This window comes from Misgurnus anguillicaudatus, chromosome 16 (genome assembly GCF_027580225.2).
Source record: "Misgurnus anguillicaudatus chromosome 16, ASM2758022v2, whole genome shotgun sequence".
In the NCBI taxonomy this organism is placed as follows: domain Eukaryota; kingdom Metazoa; phylum Chordata; class Actinopteri; order Cypriniformes; family Cobitidae; genus Misgurnus; species Misgurnus anguillicaudatus.
The window spans coordinates 5,571,436-5,591,722 of NC_073352.2; the positions used below are offsets into that span (position 1 = coordinate 5,571,436).

Sequence of the window (20,287 nt, forward strand, 5' to 3'; positions counted from 1 at the left end):
AGATTAAATAAAAAATGGGACTTTTATCTCAATTTTGATGTTTATCCAGACAGTAATCTCACGTAGTTTTAAAAGGTATGCTAAGTCTCAAAGTTTGTCAAGATACGCATTTCCATTATAATATTTCTTATCAAATATCTTAATTAATAATGAAAGAATTACAAAACAATTATTATGATCGTTATTGTAAAAATGTTGTTATTGTCATGCTCAGGGAATATACCGTGACGCCAGATTTATTAATTTTTTAAATTATTTAATACATATCTAGTTCTCATAGCTTAAGTAATAATATAAGAATATTTTTATTTACCGTATTTTACTGTTAAACGCCAGTTACCATAACAAATTCTATGTCTACATGTAAACCCACGGTACTTGTAGGTGATTTTGATTCTGTCTCAGGTAACAGGTTAGTATCGCAGGTATCAGATTAAACGGGTGTGGTTGAGTCGACCAAACTTACACATGACGTACGTGCGAATTCACGCTTGGCCGCCGGCCAAAAGAGGCGGGGAATTTGACGTCACGCCTTTCGAAGGAAGACGAGGTCACTATATAACCGACAACGAGCGCCAATCGTTAGTAAAAGTAGAGCAAGAGAAAACCTTTCAACGAGTTAACATTTAAAAATAAAAGAGTTAAAACCCGATCACCGTAGCGGACTGTTACCGGATCAACACTAAGCGAACAAAGGACCTAAACTACCGAGCTAAAACGCAGAGCGGATTCGTATCGTCTTCTTTTGTATATCGCTATATGTATTTAGACTATTCATTTTCTACTATGGTCATTATGGAAGTATCCACCATCGACTCTGTCTTGCTCCGCGATCTGTTGGACGGAGATGATCCGGACTGTCTGGTTTTGGACTGTCGCTCTTTCTTCTCGTTCAGCTCGTCTCATATATCGGGCTCCACGAATGTACGCTTCAGTACGATAGTGCGCCGGAGGGCCAGAGGGGGTCTAGGGCTCGAGCACATTGTGCCAAATGAGGATACGAGGAACAGACTATTGTCCGGGGAATACCAGAGTGTCGTGTTCTTGGATGACCGCAGTATTGACATCAAAGACGTGAAAAAAGACGGCACTTTGATGCTTGCCGTGAACGCGTTGTGTCGCAATTCATGTGGAGCAAGTGTGTTCTTTCTTAAAGGTACTACATGTCTCTTTAAAGTAGTTGACTTTGTCTAAGTTACCTATGTGTATTGTATGCATTTCGTATATTTTTAGTGTCTCGTGACCAAATGTTTTCCTCAGCTGTTGTGTCTGTGCCGGATCAGTTGTTTCAGCTGACGCTTGTAAATTCCACTGTTACTAAAACGATTGACTAATGTTTACATGTTTTTTTTTTTTTAGGTGGATTTGACACATTTTCCTCTGAGTTTCCCGAAATGTGTACCAAGCAAGTTACCCCACAAGATTTGACTTTACCTCTGAGCTCGAGCCGTCACTCCAACACGGTCGAGTCGTCCTGTAACGTTACAACTCCTCTGTACGATCAGGTAAACCTTTACAGATGCTTTAAATATAACTTACTTTCTTGATTTATGATTATACATGACATTAAACTTGTTAATTTGACTTTCAGGGTGGCCCGGTAGAAATCCTGCCATTCCTATATTTAGGCAGCGCCTACCACGCTTCCAGAAAAGACATGCTGGACATGTTGGGAATCACGGCCCTCATAAACGTCTCTTCCAACTGCCCGAACCACTTTGAAGACCACTACCTGTACAAGAGCATTCCCGTTGAGGACAACCACAAAGCCAACATCAGCTCCTGGTTCAACGAAGCCATCGAATTTATTGGTGAGTATCATTTCTTCCAGCTTTAATTTGATCCCTTGTTGTGAAACTTGGAACAGATGTTACCAAATGGCCAGCTTTTGGCAGCCCAACCCCCATTCAAGCGAAGCCTGAATTGAATTTTTTAAAAGTTCCCTCCAAAACGACCAGCTGGACCGCCCGAGCCTGACAGGCACCGATGCTTACATCATCCTCTCATCCTGTTTAAAGAGGGTGCCCCCTTTTCAAATAACACCAGGCCGTGACCTGCTCTTTTATATGGGGCAACTGGCACCGTTTGAATGCTTTGCTTCCTTTGTTCAGCTTGAACAAAAGGTAGTGTCTCCAGCTCTCTGGTTACCCTCCTATCAGATCAGTGCTCTTAGCAGGGGTGCTGCAACCCCCCCAATTGTGTATTCAGGCCTGTCTGCGGGGGGTTTCCCTTTTTCCTCGAGCCCCTGCCTGATTTAACTTTTCCTGTTTCCTTAATGAGAGCAACACTGTGGCATATCATTTGCAATTGAATGTGTGATTAGAGAATGCAAAACTTTTTTTGGGGGGAGGTCTATGATGGAGTAGTTTTAACCGATATTTCCTTCTTATTTCAGATTCAATACGGAATAAGGGTGGACGGGTCTTCGTTCACTGTCAAGCTGGGATCTCGCGCTCCGCCACCATCTGTTTGGCTTACCTGATGCGCACCAACCGCGTGAAGCTCGAGGAGGCCTTTGAGTTCGTCAAACAGAGACGCAGCATCATCTCGCCCAACTTCAGCTTCATGGGGCAGCTCTTGCAGTTCGAATCCCAGGTGCTGGCATCTTCCACCTGTTCCTCGGCGGCAGGGAGTCCCGCCATTGGCAAAGGCACCACAGTGTTCAACTTCCCGGTTTCCATCCCCGTCCGCACGGCTGCTAGCCCTCTTTCCTTCCTTCAGAGTCCCATCACTACCTCGCCGTCCTGCTGAGATATTGTTATGAAGTGGCTGGACTTGTTTCCTCACCCTTTGACCGGGGAGGGTTTTATTGTTTTGATGACTTATATGATCCCTGGGGTGATCTTTTCAGTATTAGACTTTGGAACTTTTGGTTCCTTGGTTGCTACAAATATTCCACGATTGCTCGCTATATGTTGGAGATCCAGCTCCGGTGTTTTTAACGTTTCAATACAGTGCTCCATACTTGACTAAACTGATGTAAAGTTCGGTGTGATGATGACCAAGTGAAACACTCAGCTGTTTTGTGAATGTGAGAGTCTTTGTATGTTTTTATTTTATTTTTTTTAATTGTGAGTGTTTGACTTGGTTAAAATTGATAATCATTGTTTTTATCTACCCCATGTCTTGCAGGTTACTCAGGGATTGTTTTTTGTTTTTTTTAACATTGGTGTCATTATGAGACAGGAAGTCGTTAGACTTAAAGGTGCTAATCTCATTGAGTATTCCTGGTTTCTGAACAATGAATGTAGTTAACACGTCTGTGTAGGTGATCTGTGCCTTAAGACAGTAGAGGTTAAATCGATTATTTCTGAGTCTTTCAGAAAGCAATCAGTACATCAAGGCCTTTGTTCCTCTTTAAACAAACACACAGAATACCTCATGTGTCTGTACTGTTGTCTGTCCTCCCATAAGCACTACTAACCGGAGAGACTTTTAAAAGTTTGTTTTGATATTTGTGACTATTTATTGACTAAAGTAATATATTTCTTATGCTATATTTTTTCATATGTTTGTGATACCTGATGCCAACAAATAAAACTTTTCATACATACATACATGTCCATCTCATGTGTATATCTGAGACGTAAAGATGCTAAACAATGCATTAACACACTAAGAGGCAGTTTTCTGGACAGGGATTAGACTAGTCCTAGATTAAAATAAATGTGAGAGCTGTCCAAACTGAAAACAACTTGCACTGACATATCTTAAAATACAATTTTACCTCACAATGCACATATGTAATGTTTTTCTTAAGGCATGTTTGTTAAAACTAGTAATATTTCCTAATTAAACTAAGGCCTAGTCTTGATTTAAACTAATCCCTATCTGGGAAATCACCCCTATAAAAAATGGTATTAGATTAAAAATACATGACCTGTGCAGGGCTAAACACGTCAACCATGTTTATTTCTGTTGCCCTGCAAATGTTTACTGGCCCCTAATTTTTAGCAGCTTATTTTTTAACCTTAATGTCATAAGCTTCATTTGGGTAAACAAATAATTTCATTTTCAAAAAATGTTTATTTACAGTATTGGCAGAGATTATAATTACACTTATTAAGAAGAAACATTGTACACTGCAAAAAATTATTTTCAAGAAAAAAAATTATTTGTATTTTATTTTGTCTTGTTTTCAGTAAAACTATCAAAACATTCTTACATTAAGATGCTTTTTCTTGATGAGCAAAACGACCAAAGAAAATAAGTCAAATTTTTAGACGATTTTGTGCATAAAACAAGCAAAATAAAACTGCCATTGGAGTAAGCAAATTTTTCTTGAAATTTTCTTGAATTTAGTGTTTAAGAAAAATGTGTTTTTTTTGCTTACCCCATTGGCAGATTTTTTTGCTTGTTTTATGCACAAAATCACTTAAATTTTATATTTTTGGTCTAAGAACTAGACTTATTTTCTTGGGTCGTTTTGCTCATCAAGAAAAAGCATCTTAATTTAAGAATTTTTAGATATTTTTATTGAGAACGAGACAAAAATACTAAGAATGTATTTACTTGAAAATCATTTTTTTGCAGTGTAGCATACTGTAACACTACAAAAATTGACTTTCTTACTTAGTATTTTTGTCTTGTTTTCAGTACAAATATCGAAAAATTCTTAAATCAATATGTATTTTCTTAATTAGCAAAATGGCCTAAGAAAATAAGTCTGGTTTTTATAGACAAAAATATAAAATGTAAGTAAATTTGTGCTTAAAACAAGCAAATAAATCTGCCAATGGGGTAATAAGTTTACTTTTTTCTTAAACATTTAATTCAAGAAAAAGCTTCTCACCCCATTGGCAGATATGTTTTCTTATTTTAAGTACAAATTTTAAAAAAATGTATTCTTCATTTAAGAATTTTTAGATAATTCTACTGAAAAGAAGACCAAAATACTAAGTAAGAAAGTATTTTTTTTGCGGTGAACTCAGTGGTTCTCAAACTTTTCAGCATATGCCCCTTGTGTAGAGTGCATCCCTTCACACAACCCACCCCCACCCCCCCAAAGAAAATCATGACATAAACAATCTAAAACTTCCAATTTGAATTATACAAAACATATTGGGCCGGTTTCACGGACGGGAATTAGACTAGTCCTAGACTAAAAAAAAAATGTAAGAGCTGTCAAAACTGAAAACAGCTTGTACTGACATATCTTATAATACATCAGTGCCCTTTGTTTTGCCCTCAAAATGCACACAAGTGATGTTTTTAGTAAAGCATGTTTGTTAAAACTAGTTATATTTCCTAATTAAACTAAGGTCTAGTCCTGGCTTAAGATAATCCCTGTCCGGGAAATTTTTCTGAGAATTTACACATAATGTATGATAAATAATGTTTTTTATAAATACATCAAAGAAGACTGCAAGACATAGAAGCATGGTAAATTAATTTAAGATGTAGTTACAATGCAGTACACAGGCAAGTGACAGTTTCGTCTACAGGCCCGAAACTCTCTCACACTGGCCTCGGGCCACCTGGTCCATATTATTGAGTCTTGGTCTAAAGAAGACAACTGACATTGTGCAATTCAGTCGGCATGCATTGAAGATTACAGCTAAAGAGAAAATCAATGGTTAGAAGCATTTGGATGTTTCAATGTGATTTTATAAAGTTATAAAGTTTGGCTCTGGGGGACCTGAAAATGTCGACAGGGACAACAGGACCCAATGAAACTGGAGTATTGGGAGTAATATGGTTTAACATTTTGGTACAGTGTGGGCATGGGCCAGTATAAGGGCCGATTCACACCGGCTGCGTGGCGTGAGCGTCTCAGCTGCGTGGCGTGTCCATTTTTATTTAGGCTCCCATGTTAGCAGGTTTGACCGCGCACACCACCTGCATGACACGCACGTCTCAGGCGCAGCTCGAACCGCGCCGAAAACGCGTGCATGCTAGGAATAGGATCGACGCCTATTTTTCACGCCACACCCAAGCGTCTTGGAAGCGTTTCCAGGCAAAATATATGTCACCTATATCAACAGCAGCGCATCAGCGCCGCGTCAGGCATGCTTCTGGTATGTACAGACACAGAAAACTGACACGCAATAGATACGCCACGCAGCCGTAAGATTCTGGCAGTATGATGACCTTTAGCAAAAATACCACGGTTTCACGGTGATGCGGTATTGCCATTGCAACACTAAAATGTGTTCTTTTTTAAATGCCAGGTAAAAATAAAGCCTTTAAATTATAATATGCTTTCAAAAAATATATAATATTTGGGGAATGTATATTAAATGACTTAATGACAATCATGACTTAATGATTTAATGAATTTTGTATAAACACAGCTCATACCTTGGAGACGGTATCACAGAACATTTTAGTGGTTTTGAAACCTTGACTGTTTAAAACCTCAATATACCTTGAAACTGGTAACCGGCCTATGTCTAGTACAGTGTGTTTAACAAATATACTAGACTACCTAATTGTCTCAAAAGCATTGTGAAGTGAACAGTAAATTAATTAACCAAAGTACACCCATACAAAAATTAACCATGGTTTTATTGTGGTTAAAGTAGTAACCATGATTTTTGGTGAATTGATTACCATCAGCAAAACCATGGTTTTACTACACTAACCATGGTTTAACTATTTTGTGGTTACCATGGTTTTACTACAGTAACCAAGGTTTTTTGTTTTTAACTGTAGTAAACCATGGTTAATTTTCGTAAGGGCAAGAAGACACAAAAGCTGTAACTGGGACATGTAGTTGTCACTATACCTCAAAGATACATATATGTACCAAAATGGTACATATTAGCATCTTTTGTGAAAAGGTACAACTTTTGTACCCTTCTTTTTTTGGTTGTCACCAATACTGTTAGTTCAGGGCAGCTGTGGCACAAACATTGGTTGGTGGACTAACACGCACTTTATATGTAAGTACTTGGTTGACGACAGTTCCAGCAATTAAAAAGATGCAAAACTTTTACAATATAACTCGGTGTGACTCATGCAGTGTCCTGAAGGGAATAAAAAATTAAAATATAACCCATTGTTTAATGAATACATTGACCTGTCCCTTATTCTCTTTATGTGAGTGCATAAGCAAACAACCCAGATTACTTCTCTACTCCTGTGTTGTGGATATCGCTGTTGTTTAAATTGTTATGCATTATTTAAAAGTAAACCTCCGAAAGTACGTCAACAACACAGATCAGGCACAGAAAGAGAGAAAGAGAACACGGTCAAGACATTCTTTAAATGATGCATTATATTTTCGAAATATATCTTACCAAGCTTCTTTATATGTCTTCTGAACCCTTACAGTATATAGGCTATACAGCACAAGTCACAAGATTGAAAAATGTTTTGTGTCCTTATGAAGTTTGAGAAGTGGCTGTCACCATCCACTCCCATTGTGCATTTTTATTTTTTAGTTCAGATGAACAAAGAAAATAGAGAGAGTTTGATCAGCATGAGAGTAATAAAGATAACATTTTTTATGTTTTTATATTGCTGTTCACCTGACACATTCCTGTTATTTATTTTTGAGAGATAAACAAGGACTTATATCTTATCTTTAATTCTGTTCCTGTTTTGAAGGGCAGTTGGAAATAATGTCAGTATGTAGACAGATGAGCGGCTTTAAAACAGGTCAAAGCAAACACAGCTGACTGCGTCGGCTTTCATTGTTTGAACTAAAACCCCGGCCCGTGTGAACATTCAAATAATCGCTGGGAAAAAATATCCGAACAATCCCCTTTTCACACTGATCCGACCACATGTTAGGGCATCTGACCCACGCTCGCGCGTGCATAGGAATCCTATGCTGGGAATGCCGTGCGGCCTTGCTGCACAGAATCTGTGTTTTCAATACAGGCGTCTCAATGAGCTCATTTAAAGTCTGTCAGCTAGCAGAAGGGGTGGTCAGAAGAGCATGGGCTCCACCGGACACCCTCGGAGGAAACAATAGGAGCAGCTGCAAGGCGTTTGGGAAAAGTGTGATGACTATAGGCCACTCAGCATCGGGCCAAGAACAGGGTGTTCTGCCCCCTCATCCTTTGTAGGACGTAAGATGGCAGAGTGTTTTCACGAGCCACGGTGGCTTTGTAATTAGCACAACATTAACATTGATACCAGGCTTGTATAAAAGGGGTCTGTGCACAAACATGTGCGTCTATAGGGATTTGGAAAGCAGCTGACAAATAAAATGGATGTGACTTTCTCTGTCAATATCAGGATTTATAAAAGCACATATTTTGTAACTGGCCAGTATTTTTTATGTTTATCTTCCTTTTTAAATGACCTTTTAGCTTTTTCAGTTCCCTACTATATTTTTCTAAGCAAAGATTGTATAAATCAGCTGCCCTTTTCATATTGATTAGGTCATATGTTTTTTGTATTGCACAAACTAAATTACTACATTTAAATATAGTTTGGCATATAAGATTTGACTTCTTTACTCATGAAATCTGGCTGATTTCAGTGGCATATGCCCTTGCCGCTGGCCACACTGATCTTTTGTGTCTGTGGAGAATGGGAGGCCTGCTTGTTGTTGTCCATTAGTCTTATAGTGAGAGATACCCCAATGCCCCCCACCACAGAGATCTTGAAATTGGCAACAGCAGGTGGATTTTAGTGTCTGTATGTAAGCATATCAATCTGACACCCAGTGGCTAAAACTGGAACTACAGATGAACTTTAGTGTTTGGCATGAGGTGCAAAGGCCAAGAAAAACAAAAGCAGTGTCAGCATACATGTCAGGGTTTAATAGGTTTTTAGTGCTAGTGCTTTTAATATAATGTAATATAATACTTTCTTAATACTTAACATTGTAATTTTTTTCACATTGAAGTATGTTTATAGTTAAAGGGGACATATCATGAAAATCTGACTTTGCTAATTTGAAGTGCTATAATTGGGTCTCCAGTGCTTCTATCAACCTAGAAAATGTGACCATTCTCTGCAAGCATGTGAAAAAATAGGTCATTGAAATTTGGCTCCTCTTGTGTTTTGATGTCAGAAGGGTATAATACCGTTCCTTAATCTGCACTATTCAATTTATAACAAAAAATGTATTTCTTTTTTGAAGAAATATGATGAGATCTTTCATGTACTGTAATTAATACTTGTTTTTTTTCTCTTCTTTCTTTCCCTTTTCTTCCATCTGTTCAGATTGTTACTACACTTTGTGTTATACATGTGATATGTATTACATATATGACATTTCTGAAAAAAAATCTGCACTATTCAACCACAGCACTGCCATTTAGTGCACAAATAAACTCATTGGCATTTAAAAGGACAAGCACAAAAACAGCAAACATCATGCAAACATCACACCTACAAAGTAGCAATGTCAACATGTTATAATAAATGATCTATATGCTATTTTGGGCTAAAAATTCACACTCTGGGGACACCAAAGATTTATTTGACATCTTAAAAAATCTTGTAAAATGTCCCCTTTAAAATGTTTGGTGAAACAAAATGTTTTAGCTATGTTAATGAGCAAAGGTCACAAAAAACAAGCAGAATAAATGATACCGTGTAAATGACGTGTTGTTTTCATCAATGTTTATCATGCTTATGTGTGTGTGTGTGTGTGTGTGTGTCATAATAAAATAGATTAAGGTAATGTCATCATGGCTGATATGATATGAGGACAGTACACTCAAAACAGTTAAGTTGATCTCAAGTATGTTGTGTCTGTCCGTAAGACTCTTAAATATCTGCGAACAACATTTGAAATCATTTGAGACATAATGAACTTTCTTAAAATATATAATTTAAAACAGTATTTTCAACAGTAGCTAATTCTACTAAATGTTTTATAATGTTTTATTCCCAGCACACAACTCAATTTTTTTTTTTCATATTTCTGTAATTATTTGGTTTGTAATTATTATAACCCTGCTGAAAAAACAATAAACCATTACAGAAAATTCTAATGGTTTCCATTAAAATACCAATAGGAACCATTAGCTTTACCATTAAAACGACTACACTGTATTGTGTTTGAGCCATATTCCATTAGAACCAATACAATTCCCAATAAAACCAATAGAATTTCTTTGATGGTGTTTATTGTTTTTTTTAGCAGGGAGGCTACACTTGAACAAAAAAATATTGTAAACGTAATACTGAAGCGTTTATAAGTCATGAGCGCCCCCTGGCGGGTCTTTAGTGCAAATTCTAGAGTAATTGACTAAAAAACTAATATGCTTTCATCCTAAATAACATAGTAAAACATAGTAATATCTACAATAACTACAGGTAAACAACGAAATGAACAACAGTGAATGAATGAATAACAGTGTAACGCGTGACTGAATAGAGCAGTGTAAGTATGAAGGCTACAGGTTAATTTTCAACATACTATCCACTTCACAATAAATACATATATTTATTTATTTATTTATTCATATTTCTAAAATGGTGAATGATATGCCCGAAATGACATAAAAAAGGCCTAAAAAAGTTTTTATTTTTTACGAAATGATTTTCAGTCATGTCCTCAATTCTTTTAAATCGAACACTTCCTAAATGTATTATTGTAATACATGCCTTCAAGTGGAATCAAGGGCAACAAAATGAATGTTATTTGGATTCAAAGGGCAATCCGTTAGGCAAAGGCAAACAATGCCAAAGGGCTCTCAGATGAAAGATTATTGATGAAAAAGCTTTTATTGCTATTTCAGAGAAAGTTGTATACTATTGGTAGATACATAGCAAATCCATACACTGATCAGATCTACAGAAGAAAAAATGTCTACACCTGGTATTCAAACCAGTCTTTACATCACACTTATATTAGTCACATCCCAACTTGATAATGTTTTTTTTTTATATTTTAGATTATCAAGCTAATCAAGCCACACAAGAGTAGCCTATTAAACAAGGACCAATTTTGGCGTGCGGTAAACTGTCCATATGTCCATATGCCATTTTCAATCGAATTGTAACTTGTCCACGTGTAAATAATAAAAAATGTAAAACAGGCACAATTATGTGAGTGTTTCTCTCTATAGATATTTATATATACATGTAAACCTCTACATAAATTAATGTTTAAAAACAGTCTGTGATCTACTCGAATGCTTGATGTCTACTAGATGGCACACGCGCACTGGTCGGTCACACCTCTCTCGTAGCGCGCGCAGGACCGTTGGAGAGTTCATAATATAGGAGTCGCGCGATTGGACAACTCGCGGGAGATAAACCTTGCACGTGTTAGGTGTTTTTATATTTCAAACTGAATTTAGGCGGGTTTTGGGATTTCGTTAACAGACTTTAGCGCAGTGTCTATCTGAGATGGGTTTTGTGACTGCTCTGTCAGGTTGTTACTGAACTGTTATACAGTTATACAGATAAGTTTTGATGGGTAATAACGAGTCCTCAGCGCTGTTTGCCTCTGAAGCCACAGTCCACAAGACGAGAGTCCAGTGGCAAAACAATATTCTGCAAGGTAAGTTTGGGTGCCTCATATTCAATATTTAGTATAATGTAATGTAATAATGATATCATAAAGTTACCCCATGAAAAGTTTTGGTGCTGAAGCCACAATTAACATGTTTTAGTGTCATTACAAGGGCTTTCTTATATCTAAACAAGCATTCTTTACAATATACGTGACTTTTCGGAGTCATTTTTACAGTAAATAAATGACGTCAGTTTAGGTGTCCTAGCAGAGAAACTGCAGGTAGGACATGTCAACCAGAGCATATCCAAATATACTCTAAAAACTTTTAAAAGTGCACTTGAGACATCTTTCGTCAAAAATAATTTGGCACTTGGTTAAATATTTTGTTTTCTTATGCAATCACAGTAATGCATTTTTGATTATCAAAACATTTAGCTAAACCATTTTAGTACATAAATAAATAAAACATTATTAAAAAGATTGTGTGATAATAAATAGCTCAACTTTCTTAATTCTTGAAGCAAAAGTTGTTGTTTTAAGAAAAGAGGGATGTTATTTACACCATACTGTTTACATTGACAAATACAAAAATGTGTTTGTGTGAGTTGGTTGTTATAGGGGAGTGGATTTATATTTTTGGGAACAGATTAAAACAGGAAATGTAACTCCCACGATGAGAGAGGGGTGGTCACTGACGTCTGAGCTATGCAGAGTTGGCAAGGTTGTAGCTTTCCCAGGACCTTGATGAGAACAAGCAAAGATATTCCAGAAATATAAAGCAGAATCTGACCATTGAAAGCATTTGGTCTGTTTAGCTGACTAAAATTGTAGGATTGGATGATTCTGATGCTCATGAACGTTATAGATGTTGTCATCCTTAGTGGCCTGATGTTGGTACTGTATCCAATCTTGTCCTGGGGGCCCCACTGCTCTGCACATTTTGCATGTGTCCCTTATCTAACACACCTGATTTAGATCATCAGCTCATTAAGGGAGATATCCATGAACAGAACTGGGTTTGTCAGTAAAGGCAGACATACAAAATATGCAGAGCTGTGGGTCCCCTAAGTCTAGGACAAGATTGAAAACCACTGCTGTAGACCATATATGATTAACAGAGGCAGTTATGCACTGGCATAATCTAACCAGCAGGTGGCAGCTAATATACCTTATCTCAGGGGTCTTAGGGTTGTTGATTTTATTTAATGTTCATCGTTATCATGTATTCATCATTTATTTAATGATTATTGTTAAAAATATTAACATACATAAAGAAGCCAAGCATTTATAAATAAATATATAATAAATAAGACACTGAGGCTATTAATAGAATGTGCTTTGGCGGGCCACTTACAGACATAGTTTTGGAAACCACTGTCTTAACTGGTTGTATTCACCTAAATGAGTTGTTTTGTGGTATGAATGGAAAAGGAAAGAAATAACAAATTCTATTACTCTACAAATTGATGCAAAATTCATGCAATTTTGTCATGCAAACAAAATGCTATTTTTTAGGATAGTTTGTATATTACTAGGGATGCACCAATATGATTTTTTGGGGGCTGATACGCTTTAAACAGACGACTATTGGCCGATACCGATTTCCAAGATTTTGAAAAAAGCCCAGACCGCAGACATTTTCCTGAAATACTCTTACTAGTCTGACCGCATGGCTCATGTGAATTAGTGATCTCTCACGTGATTAACTACGTGATTTACTAATTTTCCCCATCACACGTCTAACAAACTCTAATTTGTACAGATTTTATTTTGTGTTTTTAATTATTTTGATGATTTTTTTTTTAAATGCTGGATTATGCAACCGACATGCAACTTATTGCCTTCATGCTGTTAATTAATAAACAATTGGTATCGGCTTTATTAATAGCAAGCATCATGATCAAAAGATACATCAGTGCATCACTATATATAACATACTATATGTAATATATACAGTGAGGAAAATAAGTATTTGAAGAACACCCTGCTATTTTGCAAGTTCTCCCACTTAGAAATCATGGAGGGGTCTGAAATTGTCATCGTAAGTGCATGTCCACTGTGAGAGACATAATTTAAAAAAAATCCAGAAATCACAATGTATGATTTTTTTAAAGGTGCAGTGTGTAAATTTTAGGGGCATCTATTGGTGAGATTGCAAATTGCTTTTGACATGCATAGAGAAGCTACGGTAGCCGACACAGGACAAACATGTCATTGTTAGAGACAACTTAATACAAAAGTTTGTCCGTTAAGAGCTTTTGTAGAAACATGGCGGCACAAAATGGCGTCTTCCATGTAAGGAGACCCTTGGTGTATGTAGATAAAAACGTCTCATTCTAAGGTAATAAAAACATAACGGTTCGTTATGAAAGGTCTTTATACACCACTGATAATATAGTTTTGTATATTATTTTGCATTTCTGTCAAGAGATCCTTCTAAAAATTACACACTGCACCTTTAACTATTTATTTGTATGATACAGCTGCAAATAATTATTTGAACACCTGTCTATCAGCTAGAATTCTGACCCTCAAAATCTGCCTTTAAAATGTCCACCTCCACTCAATTTATTATACTAAATTAGATGCACCTGTTTGAGGTCATTAGCTGCATAAAGACACCTGTCCACCCCATACAATCAGTAAGAATCCAACTACTAACATGGCCAAGACCAAATAGCTGTCCAAAGACACTAGAGACGAAACTGTACATCTCCACAAGGCTGGAAAGCGCTACTGGGAAGTTGCCAAGCAGCTTGGTAAAAAAGGTCCACTGTTGGAGCAATCATTAGAAAATGGAAGAAGCTAAACATGACTGTCAATCTCCCTCAGACTGGGGCTCCATACAAGATCTCACCTCGTGGGGTGTCAAAGATCCTAAGAAAGGTGAGAAATCAGCCCAGAAATACACGGGAGGAGCTGGTCAATGACCTGAAAAGAGCTGGGACCACCATTTCCAAGGTTACTGTTGGTAAAACACTAAGACGTCATGGTTTGAAATCATGCATGGCACGGAAGGTTCCCCTGCTTAAACCAGCACATGTCCAGGCCCGTCTTAAGTTTGCCAATGACCATTTGGATGATCCAGAGGAGTCATGGGAGAAAGTCAAGTGGTCAGATGAGACCAAAATAGAACTTTTTGGTCATAATTTCACTAAACGTGTTTGGAGGAAGAAGAATGATGAGTACCATCCCAAGAACACCATCTCTACTGTGAAGCATGGGGGTGGTAGCATCATGCTTTGGGGGTGTTTTTCTGCACTGTACAGGGCGACTGCACTGTATTTAGGAGAGGATGACCGGGGCCATGTTTTGCGAGATTTTGGGGAACAACCTCCTTCCCTCAGTTAGAGCATTGAAGACCTAAACGCAATAGAGAATCTTTGGAGGGAGCTCAAACTCTGTGTTTCTCAGCGACAGGACAAAAACTGATCTAGAGAAGATCTGTGTGGAGGAGTGGGCCAAAATCCCTCCTGCAGTGTGTGCAAACCTGGTGAAAAACTACAGGAAACGTTTGACTTTCTCAGGTGTTCAAATACTTATTTGCAGCTGTATCATACAAATAAATAGTTAAAAAAAATCATACATTGTGATTTCTGGATTTTATGTCTCTCACAGTGGACATGCACCTACGATGACAATTTAAGACCCCTCCATGATTTCTAAGTGGGGGAACTTGCAAAATAGCAGGGTGTTCAAAAACGTATTTTCCTCACTGTAGATAGATTTTACTTCTCTTATGTGAAATACCGTATAATGTTTCTCTCTCTGGAATAAAATAAAATCCACAGAATTTCTGGACATGCTATGTAAGATTCAACCGATCTTTACCAAAGATTTTTTTAATGATTAACTAACACTGATGCAACTGTATTGTATTGTTTGCTTACATTCCTACCAGACATAGTTTAGGTATAAAATTTCCTGTTGACAACCACAGGTGCAGGAGCTCTAACACACATTTTTACATCCGTCTCTAAATTTGTTTAATTCAGTAATGACTTTGAGTATACATTGTTTAAGGCATTTGGCTCAACGTCAGGTAAGTAGTTTGTCTGTGTTTCATCATGCACTCGGTCACAGCCGACTGAAAAAGAAACCGGAATAGTGTTTATAGAGTAACAGATTTATTGTACACCATATGGAAGGGAATATATACTGTACTTTGAGGGATGATTATACAATATATATTGAATTGTTCAAACAAACAAATGAAACAAATCACCCGTGACTTCTCTCCTTTAACGGTCCTGTTTGAAAGCTTCACACATGGAGACAGTAACTTAACAAACAGATCTGGATTGTAGCAGTCATTGTTTGATAGCCAGGCAAACAGACGCGTAGTCGAGTGAGGATTAGCACACATCCTAGAGCAAGGGTCAAAGAAAGTGTTGTATATGAGTGACACAGACCAGACAATGTGGGCACCATTAGGAAACAATGCAATACGTGTTTTATTATAAAATATGACATATCTGTTGGCCAAGTAAAGTATCAAATTGGAATCTGGCCTTGGACATATTTAGCAAATGCTCTTACTGAAATATGTACTTCTGACCAAAAATAAGGAGTGAGCTTTTATTAGGGTTCCCACGTGTCCTTGAATTCCTTAAAAGTTTGTGAATCTGGGGGGAAAATTCAAGGCCCTGGGAAGTTTTTGAAAATGTACACATAGATACAGGTCATTGAAAGTGCTTGAATTTATTTTATGCAAGAAGTTTTCTGGAAAAAATCCCCCATATTATTCCCTGTGTAGTGTAGGATAATATCATAAAAATTCTAGACTTTATAAGCACGCGTGCTAAACTGTTCACTTTAAATGCTTATATCTTCTGTATGCGAATGTTGATTCATACCAAAATGCTTTTTGCATAGTTGTGTTTGACACATGAAAATGTCTCTGGTTAGGTATGTAACTGTTGATCCCTGAGAAGGGAACGAGACGCTGCGTCTCTCTTGCCATACTTCCTGCATCCCTGTAACGCCATCTTTGGCAATATTTCAGATAGCGATATATTTCCTGGCTCCAGCGTCACCCTGTCTTTGTTGCTAAGCCTCACCATTGGTTGAATATGATATACACATTTAGATGCACTTACCCCTGGAGGCGTCCCCAAAGTGTCACCGCAGTGACGCAGCGCGAGTTCCCTCAAAAGGGTACTGTAATAATGTATCTTAAAAGGTAACCTGATGTAACCTTGCTCTCCCCACATTTAGGGTGCGTCTCATTTCTCTGTCTTACCCCTTCCCCTTACCCCTTCACCTCGGTTTTGCGCGTTCATGTGAGGCGAAGTGCTGTCTCAATTCTCAGTTTGATCAAGGGCTAGGGCCAAGGCGTAGGGATACATAGCCCTTGAAACGAAGTGTGATAATGACCACACTTGAAAGAGAGGGGTAAACGTTCACGTAGGAATATCTCAGGAGAGCCGGCATCAAGACGTTTTATTGATGAACGTCGAACTGTCAAGAAGTCACACAAATGAAAGTAACGTTATTTTCTGCAATTTAATTGAGATTTTATTATTACACTCAAGTTTTATGATACTTTTAATAAAATGTTCAAGCGGTTTTAATTGTAATTTTTTTTTTGAATCGCTAGCAGCTAAGTTATGCGCTATTTGTTGAGCTCAGCTCAGGCAATCGATACCACAACCTGAGACAACGGCATCTTCTTTGTTTGTCAACGCTTGTCTGTTTACGTAGCAGCCAGTTAGCGCAAGGGAAGGTGACGCAAACGGTAATCAAGTGGTGTCTCATTTTTTAGGCAAACGATCTGTCTTACCCCTTTCCCCTTTACTTGGTTTCGAGGGGCAAGGGGAAGACGAAGACAAAGGGGAAGGGAACATAAGACAGAGAAATGAGATTGGCCCTTAGTCCTTGAATTTGAGAGTATTGGACCTGAAAAGTCCTTGAAAGGTCCTTGAATTTGAAGTCAACTATAGGTGTGGGAACCCTGTTTTATCTAGTAGTGGTAGATACCATAATGACATCACAATGACGTGAGTTAGCAGTGGATTGTGTAAAGGATGAAACTCTATTGTTTAAATTGGTGACTAAGACATAAAGGTCAAGGTCAGCCAACATGATCTCAATGATTTATGTTTATTCAGATGTATGGTTGTTTGCTATTGTTAATTTAACACGCATAACAATACCCACCACATTAGTCATCATGAAATTACTGCATTTAACTCTTGGCAAGATTTTAGAAGGGCCATATCACCTACAATAATCTAAAACAATCCCTAAGGTATTTGATTGGGTCAAATTACACAATAGCCCATCTGGCTAAGGTGATGTCGGCCAAAAAGAAAAGTAGTTTCAGAGTGAGTTATTACATTTTGATGAAACATAAGGACGTCTAACCTTTCTTTTCGTGCATTGATGGATCATGGAAGGAACGTCTATTAGAAAAGTAAATAGAGTCTAAGTCATAATCCGGCATTCGCTTTGTTTTCTATAATGTAATCATTCAAGACTTGTGCATCCCAATTAGTGAGCAGCACAGCTTATTATGCTCAAAGCTTATTGTTAATAATGTAAAAAGATCCTTTGGGATATGAGATACCCTTACACAGAGGAAGTTCCCATATTTACAGCTTCTTAAAATAGCCTCCGCACACAGCACTTGTGTATCAATGTCCCGTTTAGCAGCGAGGGGTCCAGAGTTTTCCCACACATGGCTGAAACTGATGTCATGTTGAACGGGGAAAAGCTGCATGGACAGAAAGGATAAAAGCACAGATGTTGACACAGGGCAGAGGAGCAATAGATGACCAGAAATTGAAACAAAAGGCTTGTTTCCCGTCATCATCATTGAACCAGACTGCAGGGGAAACCATGACATAATGTGAAAGAATCTGTGACACTGCCATAAAGATCTTTCTGTCTTTAATCTATGCGGTTAGTCAGGGAAAAACTCCTGTTGTTTGTTAATAGGTGTAGATTCAGGGCTGGAATGGGCTTGCGGCTGTTTGTGCCAAAGTTGATATAAGCGATTATTGCTGTCAGTGGGCAGGACTGCTTTACGTTATGTTATGTAAAGTGTAAACAAAAAGCTGGACACACATCTCAAACACTTCAAGTTAAAAAACTAACATAGTTGTTGTCTGTAGTTGTTTATTGGAAAGCAACATGGCAACCCAGAGGTATCATTGCCCCTAAATGTATGCAGGTAGATGAGAGAGAGCAACGGTTTGCGTTTTTTGGTCAGAAATAAAAGTACAAAAGTATCTTTTAGAGAGGTCCTAATATGTTTGCCCTATGAAATCCATTTTATTTTTTCCCAAATCCGTTTTATTTATTCTCTAATTTTGTGTTTTCAATTATTTTAATTCTTCAGGATTCTGGTTTTAATGGTTAAATAAAATTTCAGTAATAAAAAAACATATCTGAAAACATTAAACAAATACTATTTAACAACAATTTATTGAAAATTTCATTTAAAATTACATATAGACGGTCAGGGTTTTCTCTTTGAATTTTTTTTAGTTAAGGTGGTAGGGTTGGGCGAGTGGGTGGGCAGAGGGCGTGGCAATCAAAGGGGCGGGGCGTATGCGTCATAATGAAAATTAAAATATTTTTATTTAAAATACTCACATAAAACTATGACAGAAAATGAACACATACTAGATTATTAATGAATTAAATGTTTTTACCTCTAATGGGAATAGCTGCGTGATGAAGTGAAACTAAAGGGTTAATAAACACAAACTAAAGCAGATGTTGTAGATCGTCTGGCGAACGATGATAGATAGAACAAAAATGGTAAAACTGATTATTTCCCACTATTAATTACATTATCTTAAAGGAGTGTAACTACTGTAGCATGTAAATAATGCACATAAATAAAGTGAGCAAGAGCGCTCAACAATTATATCTAATCAACAGGCACGTGAAACCTAGCTAGCAGGTTGCTCAAACAACAAAATCACCAGCTAACTTACTTTAAAATTGCAAAAACTATAGACTAATACAATAACAGGCTTAAATAAACCCAAAACATAAGTCCACTTACAATTCTCACGGACATGTGTTTTATCAACTGGCTGTCCTCCTGACATGACGGACCACGTCTTTATCTCATTTCGGTCGTGTGGCGTGCGTGCACGCTCGTGGTGTGAAGCGCGTCCGCGCTATTCTCCGAGATGTTTTATCAAATGGCTAGTTATCCTCCGGACAGTGACGGTCCGGACCACGTCTTTCTCATTTCGGCCGTGTGGCGCGCGTGCCTGCTCGCGGTGTGAAGCGCATCCGCTCTATTCTCCGAGATGCACTTGATGGCCTTTTGTGCAGCAAATTTTTTTGTTTTATTGGACGACCTAGTTAAGGCGGTAGGGTTTCCCAGCTTAGGCGGGCCGCACAAATTGCAAAGTGCTGTGATAGACCACGCGAACACATTGTATTATACCAAATACACAAAATAACGTTGTTTAGTTCCTGCCAGAGGAACATATTATAAAAAAATATTGTTTGCCACTAGGAAAAGTCACACAATACCAGGTGTAAACCTTAATTTTTGTACCTTTCTTTATGTCCAATATTTCACAAAAGGAAAATGTTTTCGCGCATTTCTATCATTTTATTTTCCAATGAAACAACCTTAAAAAATAGCATTTGAAAATAGGTTATTATGGGTTTTTAAAAATGACGAAATTCAAAATTTGCCAAATCCGTGACATTCCGCTTTGTACAGTAAATATTATTTTTATGCTTGGATTTCGGGATTCCATCCGCGTTTTCCGTATCGCGGAAATCATAGGGCCCTAAATATGTACCTTTACAGGGGAAGCATTATGCACTCTTCAGGCACAAATTGGTACTTTTTGAAGGGGTCCCACCCCAGTGACAGCTTTTGTACCTTATTTTCTAAGAGTGTGGAAATACTTTTTTGAATGGCTTAAAGTAAATTAATTT

At 37.6% G+C, this 20,287-nt stretch overlaps 3 protein-coding genes across 3 annotated transcripts in view; 2 read left to right on the forward strand and 1 right to left on the reverse strand.

Annotated features, from left to right (window-relative positions):
- ergic1 (endoplasmic reticulum-golgi intermediate compartment 1) overlaps positions 1–446 on the reverse strand; it is a 34,552-nt gene extending 34,106 nt beyond the window's left edge. The window contains exon 1 of the mRNA XM_073854055.1: positions 314–446. The gene's annotated coding sequence lies outside the window, so the exon portion shown is untranslated. The remainder of the gene's footprint in view (positions 1–313) is intronic.
- Positions 447–565: 119 nt separating this feature from the next.
- Positions 566–3,553, forward strand: dusp1 (dual specificity phosphatase 1). The gene is made up of 4 exons (XM_055177404.2): positions 566–1,156; positions 1,360–1,505; positions 1,592–1,811; positions 2,396–3,553. Exons 1-4 carry the CDS (start codon positions 760–762, stop codon positions 2,749–2,751), a joined length of 1,119 nt encoding a protein of 372 aa, XP_055033379.1. The 5' UTR covers positions 566–759; the 3' UTR covers positions 2,752–3,553.
- A 7,576-nt stretch (positions 3,554–11,129) lies between these two features.
- neurl1b (neuralized E3 ubiquitin protein ligase 1B) overlaps positions 11,130–20,287 on the forward strand; it is a 69,746-nt gene continuing 60,588 nt past the window's right edge. The window contains exon 1 of the mRNA XM_055178139.2: positions 11,130–11,416. Coding sequence (XP_055034114.2) covers positions 11,329–11,416 — 88 coding nt within the window. The 5' untranslated portion in view covers positions 11,130–11,328. The remainder of the gene's footprint in view (positions 11,417–20,287) is intronic.

Excerpts from the sequence above, each read along its gene's own strand:
- dusp1 (XM_055177404.2), top strand. The coding sequence starts at position 760 with ATGTATTTAGACTATTCATTTTCTACTATGGTCATTATGGAAGTATCC. Across the intron at positions 1,157-1,359 it reads AAGTGTGTTCTTTCTTAAAG|GTGGATTTGACACATTTTCC; the intron begins GTACTACATGTC and ends TTTTTTTTTTAG. Across the intron at positions 1,506-1,591 it reads CAACTCCTCTGTACGATCAG|GGTGGCCCGGTAGAAATCCT; the intron begins GTAAACCTTTAC and ends TTTGACTTTCAG.